The sequence below is a fragment of the Pelobates fuscus genome, chromosome 8, assembly GCF_036172605.1.
Source record: "Pelobates fuscus isolate aPelFus1 chromosome 8, aPelFus1.pri, whole genome shotgun sequence".
In the NCBI taxonomy this organism is placed as follows: Eukaryota; Metazoa; Chordata; class Amphibia; order Anura; family Pelobatidae; genus Pelobates; species Pelobates fuscus.
This window is the reverse complement of record NC_086324.1, coordinates 140368834-140384486: the sequence shown is the minus strand read 5'-3', so window position 1 is coordinate 140384486 and position 15653 is coordinate 140368834. Positions and strand designations below refer to the sequence as shown.

Here is a 15653-nt window from a genome sequence, read left to right as displayed (position 1 = left end):
GAGCAATATGTAGATCAAGCCCCCCATCTTAACCCAAATTTCAGAAACTCCTCAATATTAGAGGTGTTACTTTCCCAGTCTGGTTCCGCTTGCTCCTGTTTGCCCAGGACAGCCCCCTTCTGTAATCACAGAGGGGGAACAGGAATGGGGTTGTGAAAAGTTCCCAGTTATGCCACACAAGTGGTAAGCGTTGTACCTCTTGAGCAGTCTTCTACTATAGACCCATAAACTAGCAGTAGTTAACAGACTCCCCCTAATCCTAGTGTCTATTTCAGATTCTTTTCACACGTAGGTTTGGCTACCAATATTTTAAATTTTAAAGTGTATAAAGAATGGGATCCTTAAGTATATGACTCATTTCACATCCTTTACTATTCATGAAATCTGCATTTTATTCCTTCTTTCCATGACTTGTTCCGTCTCAACTGCAGCAAAGAATTGTTTACCTGCATCATTGATTCATGTGATCACACTGGACAACTATATTCAATCACTCCAAGTATAGTGAGCGTTGCAGTCCCCAGTCAGACTTCCTGTCCAACTACCATAATCCATAACAATGGTTTTAAAGGTTATTTGCCATTATTACTAAAGATGGGCTTTCCTACCTTATTCAAATGTTAATGTTGAATGCATGTTTAATCCACATGTACCCTTGCTTTTCAGTTTTTAAAGATTTACGTAGTTTTTTTTTGCTTCTTTACCAAATTTAACTATAAAAAACCCAGCAAAATCTAAATAACTAAATAGTGAAATCACAACAATGTTTTAAGCAGATCTATCGCTTCAAAAACAAAAAAGACAAATCGAATACCAATTTGAAGAAAAACAAGAAAAATACAACACTCATTTTTTTGGGGTGCCTCGGGCTGCAGTAAGACTGTGCAATACAATTATCAACTTACACAAAAGAACGGAGTATTCTGCCCATTAGCCTACAGTCTAGAATGTGTAACACGTTCACTGAAAGCACTTTGCCGTATGATAAATAGAGTATATAATGGATATTCTGTTGGAAGGAATTTTTTTTTAAATTTTATTTAATATTTTATTTGTTCATAACGATAATGACAAACCTGCTCAAGGAGCCCCAACAGCAGTCCTCGAGCTCATTTTCAAGCTTAACAATTGGAGCATTCAGAAAATCAGCACATTTTTTGTTTTATGTAGTTGCATTCAACATGTTAAAGACAGATTAGAAGCAGATTAATAGCCTCAGACAAGTGAGCAGGGTATTTCACATGTTCTCGTTGCCCTGGGTGATGGGTTAGTGTCAAATGATAGAAACAAAGAAGTTAGTAATCAACTATAAGCAGGGGAGAACATATTGGAGGCATGATAAAAAGCATATTGGAGACCTTATAAAACCAAATTGGAGACATTTTAAATGCATATTGGAGACATTATAAGAAGGCATGTCCCTGGTTAATGACTGATGCAGAGGGGTTTTTTAATTCAGCTGCTTTGCTCTTGTGGTATAGGGCTTGTGTGACAGTCCCCCTCTGAGTTAACCAACTCCCATCCTTAGCCAGATGGTGGTATTATCCGTCTGGCATATTTCACCTGCACAGGGACTTCTCCAGCCCAAAGCCTGTTCGAGGGCCAGCATCCTTTTTCCACAGACCTGGGTGCTGCAACAGGACAAGTCTAATCCCTGCAGGGAGTAGTCGGGAGGTCGAGGTGTCGTACGCCGCGTGTCGCGGGGAGTCTTCTGACCTTGTGGATGATGCGGGGTGCGTATGCTCCTAGTGGCTCTCCGCTTGGGAAGGCGAGCGGTAGATCTCGTGGGTGTCGTTGCTGGAGTGCTGCCTTGGGTAGGTCCCTTCACAGGCTGTCGCTTGGGTCTCCCAGCTTCTGTGCGCCTGCTTGCCTTGGTGGCTTGGACGCGGTGCTGTAATTTGAGCCAGAACCGTTGAAATATGACGTCCAGCCTCCTCATTGAATCTTCCATGTGGTCGCGGGTGGTCGCCTGCTTTGGACTCCCCGCCGTTGCCTGCGAGGGAGCTGCCATCCGCCATCTTGCCACGGCTAGGTTCTTGCTCAGCGATCTTGCCTGAGTGGTTGATGCGAGGTCTGTTGTTCTGGTCAGCTTTAAGTGGACCGGGATGACCCCCACCAGTCTGGGGGGGGGGGGGGAGATAGGAGCGCTGCGGTCTCAGGTCCTGGGTCGCAGCGCGGGTGGATCGGCTGCATCGCCCGCAGCTTTGCTGTCTTTAGAATGTCGTTTGCCCGGGGTCCCCTGACCATCAGTGTGTTGGATGCTGTACGTGGAAGCCTCATAATCGGGCAAAATACCCCAAAATCAGGCTAAGTTTCAGGAGCTCAGGCTTTCCACGTCTACTCGGCTCAGAGGTCAGACTCCGTCCCCCGAAGGCAGGAGAATTTGACCTTATTGGCTGGAGGGATGAAATTCAGGAAAAGCCAGAACATATTTTCCAGTAGTTTGTCTGGTTTCATTGTTCTGTGCTGAACGTGGCTCATGTCACGTTGTAAGTAAAGCCCGTACACCATACGATGTCAGTCTGGGACTAATTCTCACCATACTTGTTTGTTAAATTCAATCATCTTTTCATTTTTACTCTTTTTGAGATTTAAATAACATTTATTACAGAAAGGAAAAAAAAACCCTGAGTGATGTAGCTTCACAAAGGTTCTTACTGACCAAATGTTCTTATTCCGTGAAAGGTTGAACTTACTGTAAGGACAATTCTCAATCTGTCTGTACTCTTGGCCAAAGTCCATTTTAATGCCTGCTTTTTATGTCTTTTGCAGGAAGCTTGGAAACATGCTATTCAGAAGGCCAAACAGATGCCTGATCCCTGGGCCGAGTTCCACTTGGAAGACATAGAGACAGAACATGGTATCAGACACAGGTCTGTAAAGGCTTACACAGCCAGATCTTAAATGTCACTAGTGAGTGTCATATATATTAAATATCAGTACAAGCTCGCATATATGTATAATATATCACATATCCTTAGAGGGTCTTACATATTAAATATCCATGCAGGGTATGTGTATATATGAAATGGTGGCTTAAATAAAGCCTTTTGATACATACTAAATTTTAGTAAGGTTGCTGTATATATTATTATAATTTTTATTTTATTTTTTTTTAAAACCTATACTGATGGCCCTGGTTCAGAATCTTCTATGCTTCACAAAATGTGGCACTTTACCTTGCCTACGATCTTCCTTAATTCTTCAATTAACGATTCGTCCTGTCAGTGATTTTTAGTCCTGAAAGAATCTATTGCACTGAGATAATCCGTTTTTTTTTCGTTTTTGTTTTTTAAATCCAATAACTTCACAAACGGGTATAATTTGCAAACTACTTGTATTAGATAGGGAAAAAAAATCCCAAATATAATGAAAACGTCACTAGTTAAAAATATCAAGCAGTTTTATATACTGTGAAGTTAAGTGTATTTAGAGTTGAGTCAAATTTTACTTGCGCCATTAGGTTAATAGAATGATTGCCTAAAACTACTAGATAAGATTTGGAATTTAATTTAAGCTTTACAGCATTTGAATATATTGAGCAGTGGCCTCCTTTTTAAAAATTTTTTTTTTTTTTTTTTTTTTAATCAGCTCTTTTATAATTTCAAAATGTGCATAATGTATCCACTCACATAGAGTTTTAGAGATGCTATGAAGCATATAGTTTAAATTAGATAATAGGCTGTAGTTGAGCTCTGTAAATCCTGACCTCAATAATTTTCTGTATTTAAGCTTTCTATTTCCCAGGTCGAACTTCATAGTGTGTTTCCCTAAGCCTTTTTTCTTTGCGGTTAGTACTATACAAACAAGAACTCTTGCAAAGCGAGTTCTCCAATGCTGCGATGAGCCAAAGCACTTCTCTTTAATTTGCAACCATACAAAAGGTCTGCATCTGCAATGTACTGTAGATGTACAAAACTTTCAGCCAAGATTTAAACCGCAATCTCGCTATTATGCAGAAAGTGGAGGCTCCCTGTTTTTTGACCTGATATGTGACCATATGTATCAGAAGTGTACAAAGTGTGGGATTTACAGATGACAACATAAGACAGTGGGATCTTCCATAGTGTTGCCCTTAGGACATAGTAGGTCTAATTAAAATGAAACTCTATTAAGTGACATTGCTACCTTACGTTCACTACGGGGCTCAGGGGAAGAAGGAAATGTCCTTATGTCAGGGTAAAATGCACCTTAATATAGAAACGAAAATAAGGAAATTCTCCTCAGAGAAATTCCTCTTGAGTACTGATCAGTAGAAGGCAAATACAGGTAAGTGCAACATATTAAAACATAATGAGGAAATACCTGTCCTTCTCTATATAGATAGATATGTTGTTATCCAATTAGATGAACCAACAGGCTTTATTATTATTGCCTAAAATGTATTGCCCATAAGTTGTCCTAACCATATAGGTGATAAAACCGTGCTAGTGTAGCGGTCAGCAGCTAAAGGTCTCTCAATTTTCATAAAATGCACCTTCCCTGATATCATTACCCCCACTGTACCTTAATTATACCTCCCAGCTTTACCTATTTAGGACGGACAGTCCCTATTTTATGCCCAAATACCTCTTCCCCATTTCTATCCTAATGCCCCTCTTTTCTAGGAGCTCCATATTGTTGGTGTGTCTGCATTGTGTATAACAGAGTTCCACAGCTAGAACACTCCCAGTAATATATCTTTAAACTGCAATAAACTTAGAAATCAGTCTGTGTAAATAAGATACATTGTTCTTGTTCTTAATTACATTTTAGTTGGGTACCTTGATGATGTTAGGCTACTTTCTTGTGGTTAAAGGGACACTATAGTCACCAGAACAATTACAGCTTATTGAATTTGTTCTGGTGAGTAGAATCATTTACCTTTCAGAGAAAATGCAGTGTTTACATTACAGCCTAGTGATAACTTCACTGGTCACTCCTCAGATAGCTGTTAGAGATCCTTCCTGGGTCATGGCTTCCTAAAATGCATCCAAACATTGTGTCTTCGCCCTCTGCCTGCAAACACTGACGTTTCCTCATAGAGATTCATTGATTCAATTCATCTCTATGAGGAGATGCTGATTGGCCAGGGCGGTGTTTGAATCATGCTGGCTCTGCCCCTGATCTGCCTCCTTGTCCTATGGCGAAGCATTGTGATTGGATCAGGCTACCACTTCTGATAATGTCAGCAGACTGCTTGTTTTTCTGAATCTAACAGCATGCAGAGTTACAGCTTCAGGCATTAATACAGTAATATTTTGCTATATTTATGGCGGCATGAGGGGCCCAGGGGGGCTAGATGGTGGTTTTAACACTATAGGGTCAGGAATACATGTTTGTGTTCCCGACCCTTTTGTGACACTTTAAGGTATATTGAGAACAAAGGTAAAATAAGGTAAGGTAAAATAAAATGAGCAAATGAAACAAGGATATCATGATAATTGGATAACTGCAACGTGTTGAAATGGGAAATTACAGATTTGCCGCAGGGGTGGTAGGTGGCAACTTGGGAACTAGTAAAGCTGGTGTATTCACGGTCATGGTCTAGGTAGGCCTCAGAGTCACAGCCTAGGCCGTGAACGTTGTAGTTTTAACAATAAGAACCACAAATGTCAACAAACTAAAAGTGTAGGACAAATCCCAACAGAAAAAACAAAAAACAAATTTGAAATAAAAACACAAAAGTCAGATGGCCGCCTTATTGATTGCGCCTTTGGTTGCCAGGACAACAGTAGCTCGGTCCCAAGCCGAAGTTGGAGGAGGATAGGGGTGGCCCAGGCCTTGCTTGGTCAAGATGGCTACTATCTCCGAAGCATCAGACACTTTATGCTCCCAATTTTGATCACAAGCCGTATTTTATGCCATTGGTGGACAGAGTAGAAGTTAGTAGAAGGAGTGTCTTCTTCCACTGTAAGGTTGTACGGGAATGGTCAGAGAAAAAAGTAAGGTCCATTTCTTCAAAATGGTACAGGGTCTTCCCCCAAGTCGCATTCAAGAAAGCAGCTTTGTCTTGACAATTTTGAAATTTGATCAATAGATCGCTGGTGACCAAGGCCATGGTCAACTGTGGTATGCCTTTCGCCTGCTTAGGAGGTCTGTGGAGAAAATGTGACAGCTCTGCCGCAGTGATCCCATCCGACCGGCCTGTGATCTTCAGGTGTTTCCGCCGTCTCTTGTCTTCTAGTGCTGCTAGTTGGTAGCCTAGAGTGGCTGGGCCAAAGTTAGGTCCATAACTTTTTTCTGTAGTTCTAGAACTTGTGAGGTATGTGTTTCAGGGGTCTACTCCACTTCATCCAGGTGCGCCGTGAACCCTCTGACATCCTCCCTGACTTGTGATATGTCAGCAGATAAATTCTGTCGGAGGTCTGCCACCATTTTAAGACTGACCTTGCTATCGGCAAAGAATCTGGGCCCATCCGGTCGAGACGTTTTAGTCTTCCGCACTTGTAGGGTTGCAATATGCCTAGTATGTCCCTTATAAAGCTCTATTTTGAGCAATTTATATGTTGCTGACAGAGCTCCGTGTGTCTGCTGCCCTGGCCAAGAGCACCCCCGAACTGCGTGATCTTAAATTCCCTCCGTACGCCAAAGAAAGCCTGGGTTGGCTTCAAATATTTCTCTAATTTCTTCCATACTGGTTTTTAACGTTATCAACATAAGGTATGAATCACAAACGCTTTTTGAGGCAAGGAAAATTTCTAAAGACCATTTTAATTGGCATTAAAAAAATAAATAATAAAAAAAAGATAATTCAGACGAGTTACAGACTGCTCCTTTGTTGATGTTTTGGTTTGAATAACACATGCCCTCTAAATCTCTTCATACAATGTCTTCCAAAAAGTTTCTTCATACAATGTCACCACTACTGATGGTTTTAATTTTCTTGGTGACTACATCAAGTGGAAGCATAAAAACTTGTCCGTATTATGCAACCAGTCCCGATATATTCTAATTAAATTGTATCCCATGTGACTTTCTCTGCAAGATATATATAATACTGTGAGTATTATTGCAATGGAGCTCTGTTATCAGACACACCAGCAATGTGGCTCTCCTTTCCATTCTAATGTCCCTCCTTTGTGGGAGGGTAGAGGGATTTGGGCCAAAAATAGGGCCTGTCCCTGCTAAATAGGGACAGTTGAGAGGTATTAAGGTAAACATAAAATGGTAAATTGCCCTAAATAAAAAGAAACACAAAATAATGTAATATCTAATAACCATTTGCCTTTAACTATGTTAAAATAAAAAATCTCACAGTTGGTTTCAGCGCAAGTGAAACAACTTGAAATACTGTATTTAAATGACAGCGATTTAGAAGGCTTGCCTGCCTTTCAGACTTACAAGAATTCTGGTACATTTCCTGGTATGTACCCACGCAAATTTGGAAAGGATCCTTGTGACACGTAGCTCTACAGACTGCAGTATTTAACCGATCATGTGCCATTCGTTTATTTTTGAGTAACTACCTCTACTGCACAAACCTAGCTTTATCTTTAATGTACCGTAGTACTATATTAAGAGAAGTTGGTCATTTACAGTCTGTCCTCTAAAAATAAGGATTGGGAGACAAATCCTGCTTATACCATCTTTTTATATATATACTTTTTTTTTTAAATAGTTTTTTTAAAGAAACACTCTAAAATTAGGAATGCGAACATGCATTTTACGATTTTGATTGCCCCCACCCCTAAATATTAAGATAAAGAGTTTTACTTGCCTTTAGACCCATGGTATGCCTGTCTTGCAGTGCCTGTCGTTTCTTCCCTGGCTGAGGTCATCATTATTATTACATGTCTGTTAGTCCACCCATTGTACAGCGTTTTGGAATTTGCTGGCGCTATATAAATAATAAAACAATAATTATTGATAATCTCAACCAGTCCAATGCTTCCCCTCTGTGCTAATCAGCATCTCCCTCCCCTTATTGACACTGATATGAAAATGGTATTTTGAACACTGTATCTGGGACTTCCAACTTGTTTCAAGTTCAGTATACAGACGTAGCTGTCTAAAGATTTAGCTGAATTTCACAAGTACCTGGGGACAAGTAGTGACCCAGATTCCGTATTGATTGTTAATGTATGGCTGTTAACAATTCTCTAATGGATTTGCCTTAATTAGTCTTCTAACCAGAAACATTTCGATTGATATACAATATGCTGTGCAGTATTTCAAAGTTGTTCCATTATCCTGATTATCCTATATGGTTTTTTTTTACACTTGCACGTGCTTTTTGTTAATATTTTGTTTTATAGAAGTATGTGTCAATTTATGTCCCCAATTAAATTGTCATGCTAACTCAAATCTTTAATTTTAATTAAGGAAAAACTGCTCTCCTGTTCTTATGATGCTTGCTGGGATTAAACCTCTCTCCAGATTTCCTATGCATGAGAAGCATTTGACTGGACTTAAAAGGGCACAATAGTCACCAGAACCACAACATCAAGGTTGATGATCTCAGCCAATCCAATGCTTTCCCATAGGAAATCATTGGGAGGTTTTTGGCGCATGCACAACACTTTGCCAATCAGCATCTCTTCATAGAGATTCATTGAATCAACATAACGCATCTCTATGGGGAGCATTCTACATGGAAACGCTAAAGGTAGGTGTTGCACACTGTGCAGTAATGGGCTAGGAAGCACCTCTAGTGGCTGTCTTGGTCACTGCCAGTTGAGATGTTACTGGGCAGCAGTGCAAACACTGCCTTTTCTTTAATTTCTTAATGTCCCTACAGGTTTACAAACACCTGTAGGGACATTAAGTGGTAGTTATTCTGGTGACTATAGTGTCCCCTTTGATCACGTGTGCTGGGGGTGCTTTTCAAGCAAACAAGTTTTAAAGAACCTATTATTGTGTTTAAATTGCAACACAGAACAATTCTGGCTCTGAAATATTACCTGATCTCTCAATTAGTATAAATGCCAAAAAGAATAATCCGATTTATGCAGAAATCATGTTATTTGCTCTGCAAAACTTTCAGAATACTGCTAACATAAATAAAGTAGACAGTATTTTGAATCCTAGCTAAATGAAATTTACATTATACTGTGCTTCTATAATTTAATAGCTTGCCATTCCTAGGTCTGTATCTGCAGGAAATAATCCTGCTGTTATTGTGTATATCTTAATGTTCATTCTGTAGATGAGGCTCCCAGACTGTGCTAAAGATAGCCTGGTTTGTTTAAATACAACTGAGGCACACATTGGAGTCAAAGCACATGTGAGCCTTAAAAGGACCAAAATAGACTGCTTTTGGAGTTTGTACATGGAAATCTGAAATCTCTTCTGAAGCCTATGAAAATATGTCTGAATGGCATTTTAAAGAGACACTGCAGTAATTTAGACATATGGTATACATTTAAAAAAGTCTAGTGCATAGAAATTTGAAAGACAGAAATATTCTGTAGCTTAAGAATTGTGTCTGTGACTTGCAGTTGATTTGATTTTGCTGGTGCTGAAATAAAAGTTTTGCTTTAATCTTTTTTTTTATGAATTCGGATGGTCTCTCCCACTAATTACCATTTTTGCACCTTTTTTGGATATTTTTTCCCCTTTGAGTTACTACTTGTGTATCGCATTCTATTTTTTTTTTATATTTACGCTTTTTCCTGCATCAGAAAAGTATTCTATATTCTGGCATCTTCCGTTGTCTTATCCCAAAAATATTCTGGGGGAAGTATAACGAACGCGTTCCAAAAGCTTTTAGAATTTAGAAGTGCGTTTGGAAAATCATCTTTATTCACTTTAAATGCCCAAACATAAAATTTTTACATGAATGGTCATGTAGTGGTGTCATAAATTACAAGATATGTTTCCTTTCCCAACTTGATTCTATCTGCAATTGCACTAGTGCATTGCAAAATGCTTTCTTGTGCTCTCAGTTGAATCTTTAAAAACGAATTCTAATGACCTACTTATTAAATTTCATATATGCAGGGTAATATTTCAAGGCAAACAATTAGCATGTCCTGTGAAAACACCTGCACATTGCATCTGGGCCAACAAATCTAACTTTAAAACAGCAGAACAAAATAGCGAAAATTTTCCGGTCCAAGTGCCGGTCCTAAAGATTTTCCAGGGTTACTAAGTAAAGTGAGAATTTAAAGTGAATTTTAAATTTAATGGAACACTATAGCGTTAGGAATACAAATGTGTATCTAATGCTTATAGTGTCCTGTTAGCAGTTTAGGTGTCAAAGTAAAAACCACTGGAGACATTTAAACCCGCAAAAGTAAACATTGCTGTTCGCTCATGTTTTACATTGCGTGGTTAAACATACAGGAACATATCACCCAGAAGACTTTATTGAGATAAAGTGGGCTGGTTGTTTATAGTGTCCCTTTAAGGTCAAACTAGCTGAACTAGAGACATTCTCTAAGTCATCTATGCTTTCAGATCTGCTACTCTGACCTTAAGTCTGAAAATCAGGGCAGGGAGAACTGACTGTGGGGAGCACCGCATGTTGTGCATGCTGGTGTCGAACACAAATTTTGCGCAGAATTGACATTAACAGGCCTGGAACTTGGTTCTGGGCTGGGAATTATGCTACTAAAGAGAAAGTTCCACCTCCGGCAGCAGAGGGGTTAATCTTCGTTATGCCTTGTTTCGTAGTGAAATGCTGAACATACAGATTCCAGACACCATACCTACTTCAAGTCACAGAAGTGGTAATGGTGCTTGGCGTAAGCCTTTAACTAAGTTCAAAAAGACACATATATTTTGCTTAAAAAAAGGAAAAACCTAACAATTCAGTATGTTTGTCAAGTTAGAACGTGTGAAATCCACGGAACCAAGCCTATTAAAATATTCTTGTAGTAGATTTCACAGGGGTGCAGCTTGGAACGACTGAGCGTTCAGAATCTTGTAATTTCTTGCAGAATTCTGTGCTCAATATAACCCGTTTGAGAGAGAGTATCGCTTAACTTGGGAGTTCTGCATGTGACTGGATGTATTTGGAAAAAATAATAAAAATTTCCTGCAATAATATCTGAAATGTTATGTCCCTGGTTGTGTGCATGCACAATTGCACAGGACACCTTCATCTTGGCATCCTTAAATAATCTTTTTTTACCACATGTTCTCTTGGTAGATTCTATTTTTGAGTCACCCCATGCAAGACAGAAGGTAACTTTGGCACCTTTAGCTTTAACTTGCAAGTTGGTGCCTTTAGCACCTTTGGCACCTTTAGCTTTAACTTGAAAGTTTGTTTGCAATGGGTGCTGTTAAAACGAAGATCTTCTCTGTGGAAATGCATATAATTGTGAAATTTATCTAAAGCCATTTGTAATTACGTCTCTGCTGCTTTTTTCCCCTTCTTTTTAGGTACAATGCGGTGTCTGGCCAGTGGGTACAAGATGATGTATTGATCAAAATGGCTTCTCAAGTAAGTGAAACTTCTTGCCCATATTCTCCTCTTCTGCTTTTAGTTTACATTTGGCTTTCTATCTGTGAAATCTGATCTCCCGTGCTTCCTGTTTGTGACCTAATTACTTTAAATGTAGCCTTGGTCAATCTATAGGCCAAAAGCCAGAAATCCTGTCAGAGGAGGAATGGTAAATTAGAGTGATGTCAACATGTTGTCCTCATACCACTGGTATGCATTTTGTTTTAAGCTATCCGTTCTATCCGTTCTAGCAAAACCACTTAGAAATGTGTGGATTAAAAGATCTGGTATAATATTCAGAAGTCAAATGTCTTGAGCTGTTAGCCATACCTTAAATGAGCTTGACGACTCTAAATGACCAGCTGCATTTTTCTCATTGCACAGAGTGTGAATGTGTGTAAATGCACAGCTGTGTTTACAGAAACCGTGCATCTGCAAATGCAGGGATTTGTTTTGATTGCAACAGTACTTGACAAGTCCTGTATTACTAGCCAGGCTTTGAAAGTCACTAGCCACTGCAAGCCTGGAGGGTACCTGGTATGTGGTACTCACCAGGGCTACATTTTCACTTTATGCATTTAAAGGTGCATTTGTTCAAACGTCTGTCTGGTTTATTTACTAAGGTGAGTATTCAAAGTGAATTGCAAATTTAAGGTCAAAGTAGCCGAACTGGAAAAATGCTTTCAATCAGCTATGCTTCCAATTCAGCTGCTCCGGCCTTAAATGTGACATTTACTAGAAGTTCTCACTTTAGTGAATAATGCTAGGTTTGTGTGAATACAGGGAGGTGTATGCACCCTTTGCTATTTTTAACATTTACCAAGAACTATCTACCATTTTCGAAGACATTTTCCACTTCCTGATAATTTCACTTTGTCTTTCCCCTCTCGTACTGTCACCTTGCTGCTATGCCCCTTCTTCTCTTCATCCATTCTCCCCTTCTCTATCAACGTCCCCCCTTCTGTATTGGCGACCCCCATTCTCTTCTTATCTCCGCCCTCTTCTCGATCTGTTTCTCCCTTCCCTCCCTAACCTTGAAACATCGTGTTTTTCTCTACTCTCACTAGGTCCCCTTCCACTTGCTTACTAGTGAGATTGGTCTCATCCTGAGTGTCCTTTAGAGCGAGGGATCCGCAGGGAGCTATGCTTTGACTAGTTCTACACATAGCGTTGCAGGCATGATAACCATTTCATCTCATTGAATTGTTTATGATACCTGGAGTCCCCTGGTGCTGTCCATACATTCAGTGTTAAACCATTTTCAAGCAGTTTAACATTAAATACATGTCCCTGGCCACCCACAAGGGACGTGTGGCTAAGGCAAAGCTTATTTATTCCATGCAGAGGCATACCTGTAATGGGCACCGTAAGAGGCTGAAAGCAGTCAGCTGACACTCGGCCAATTAGAACTGCCAGTTGTTGTTCAGACTAATAATTCCTCATTAGCGCAAGAAGCTCAAAGGGGGTGGGCTGCTAGGGACTCTCCTTTAGTATTTAAACTTTAAAATCCGTTTAACACTGAATACATGTATGGCACCAGGGGACTCCAGACACTATAACCACAATGAGATGAAACGGTTACAGTGCCTATGGTGTCCCTTTAATTCCACTAACTACGGCTATGGCACGAGCTTCCAGATCCCCTGATGCCAACAGTACAACCATCAGTGAATACTTTTACTCCGTACTGAATGCTGCTCAACTTTTCTAACTTTTCTTATTTACACTCGCCCTGACCAAAATTTTGAGCCCTGATGTTTTTGTTATGAATCGGTTAAAATATATAAGGGACACATCAGCACCATAATTACCACAGCCTTAACATAACCTTGGGCTGTCCCATGAACATCCCCCCCCCCCCCCCCCCCCAAAAGATAGTTGTACTTGTTTTTTTCTTATATAAATGTATTAAAAATTTCGCTAGCCCAATATACAGATAAAATGTTGTAATCAATCTAGTGATATTATAGTCTTGTTGTATCGTATCATAGTTCTGTTTTATGAAAGCTTTATCTGCAAATTGAATTGTGATTTTATTTAAAAAATAATAAAAATAAAAAAAATTAATATGATTTTTAGATAACTTTTATTTCACAAAAGTGTTAATCTCAAGTTTTTGTTGCTAGGCATTTGGTCGTGGAGCTATGAGAGAATGCTACAGAACGTAAGTAAACACAGAAAACTCAAAATGATAAATTTTTACAATTTTATTACCTACTTTGTTGTGAAGTTATTTTCTATCACGTGGCCTTTTGGATTTCTAGAAGCCTTGTATATGTTCTAATGAGTCTCTAATAAAAAAAAAAAGTGCAGGCTAGCACGTGTCTGTCTTCGTTTACCAGCATTTTATAGGTAAAAAATATTTGTTAGTGTTAATTATTTAGGGTGTGCAAAGCATCTTTCTTGAAACACATTTATCAAAGTGCTTGGAGAAGTAATTCAATTTAGAGGGTATACGTTTTCCATTAGATCCAAAGAATTTATTTACAGAACTCTGAATTGTAGCAAATTTAAATATGATTTATAAAATCAGTCTTTTCCCCCAGCTGTCAATTATTTCTTCAGCATAAACCTCTGTGTCGGAGAATTTGCTGACGGGGAGAGCGGACGTCCTACACAGCAAGTACAGTGCATGCACTGTGGTTGCCATAGTTACTCCCTAGTCAACGCTTCTAGCGCTATCTAGGGACTATATGTGTGTCTGTCCAGAACTGGCATGCTGATAATGTAGCCAGCGGGTTGGCATCATGGAGGAAGTTTGCCATGCTTGGGAAAGTCTCCCCAACCAGGACAAATTATATCTGTGCGTGTGCAGCGGACAGGAGGTGGGTGTTTACATAGTTTAACACCCACAAAGCTGAAGACATGGCAGCGCTGTGCAGTCAGGTTTGTTGGAGATGCAAATTATAATTGCACAAGCGATTCAGTGCTTTTCATTCTACAATATTCTATTATTACACTGTCTCTCTAAGGTCCACCAGCAGAAATAGCCTCGGGCTCCCTTGCACTACTGCACCCTTATATTCAGTTAGTAAGATAGCCAGGAGGATGTAATATCTTATTATAGTCACTGAGGCGTCTGCGTTCCGGCAGAGCTCACTTCCTTGCAATTTGGGGTTGGTCAGAGCCAGGGTTAATGGTTTATATATATATATATTTTTATTTCTCCCACTCCCATTCCCCGACTAGGTGAGAGGATCACATTTAATGAACCAATTGTTTCGAGATTTAATAACTAAACAGTGAATTGTAATTAATTAAATGTCCAGTTGCAAAATTCACACTGAAAGTCTGTGACTATCATCGTGTTGGAGAAGTTTTCTAATCTTGTGGTTTTGGCCTCAATTTTGCAATATTGTGTTAAATTCACTGGTTTGTGTGTGTGTGTGTGTGTGTGTGTGTGTATATGTATATGTATATATATATATATATATATATGTGTGTGTGTGTGTGTGTATATATATTTATACACAATTTTATTTTTTTTATGCACATTTAATGTAAGGCATTGTCTGTCTGGTGTCTGGGAATCTGTGCATGTTCTGCATACAGTGTAAATGGGGTCCACAGACCTCTCCAGGTACACACGCAATGTTAGATAGAAGAGGCCCAGATTAGACTACGGATCTCATATTGTACTGTGCGGCTACCAAAGGCTCGGCTCCTCTTAATCTGTGCTGGGTCCCAACTCCAATATTTGGAATGAGCAACTCAAGAAACCTGCACTTTAACTAAAGTACAAGCACATTGACCAAACTTCAAAAATGAAGTGCTGTTCGTTTTTACTGCAGTGTATTAACATACATGTTGACCGTTCTGGGGAGGGACGAGAGGAAGCATTACAAAAAATAAGTCAATTCTTAATAATAATAACAACAACAACAAAAAACAGCCACATAACATGTATCATACAAGTGCACTCAGTCTGTGCGTGTTCTAACTTTATCTCTAAAGATTCTACCCTTTTTCTTCTTCCCTCGCACGTCTATGTTTATATTGTGGTTGATCATTGCATATTCATATTTATATATTTAAATAAGATATTCTTATCAGTACCAGTAACCGTGTGTCTATATGGTTTTGCTGTGCAGGAAAAAAAGTCCCATCACAGAGATAAAGAGACATATACATTTATAACTAAGTTAAAAATAAAGTGACACTGACCCCTTAAGGACCAAACTTCTGGAATAAAGGGGAATCGTGACATGTCACACATGTCATGTGTCCTTAAGGGGTTAAAAGGCTCTCTAAGCACCATGACCACTACAGTTTGTTAGCAGGCTAC

General features: G+C 39.3%; 1 protein-coding gene across 4 annotated transcripts in view; it reads left to right on the top strand.

Annotated features, from left to right (window-relative positions):
* The window catches only part of EEF2K (eukaryotic elongation factor 2 kinase), a 76922-nt gene that overhangs the window by 23822 nt on the left and 37447 nt on the right, over positions 1–15653 (top strand). For all 4 annotated transcript variants that reach the window (XM_063430365.1, XM_063430368.1, XM_063430366.1 and 1 more), the window contains 3 exons: positions 2773–2873; positions 11308–11368; positions 13495–13532. In XM_063430365.1, coding sequence (XP_063286435.1) covers positions 2773–2873; positions 11308–11368; positions 13495–13532 — 200 coding nt within the window. The remainder of the gene's footprint in view (positions 1–2772; positions 2874–11307; positions 11369–13494; positions 13533–15653) is intronic.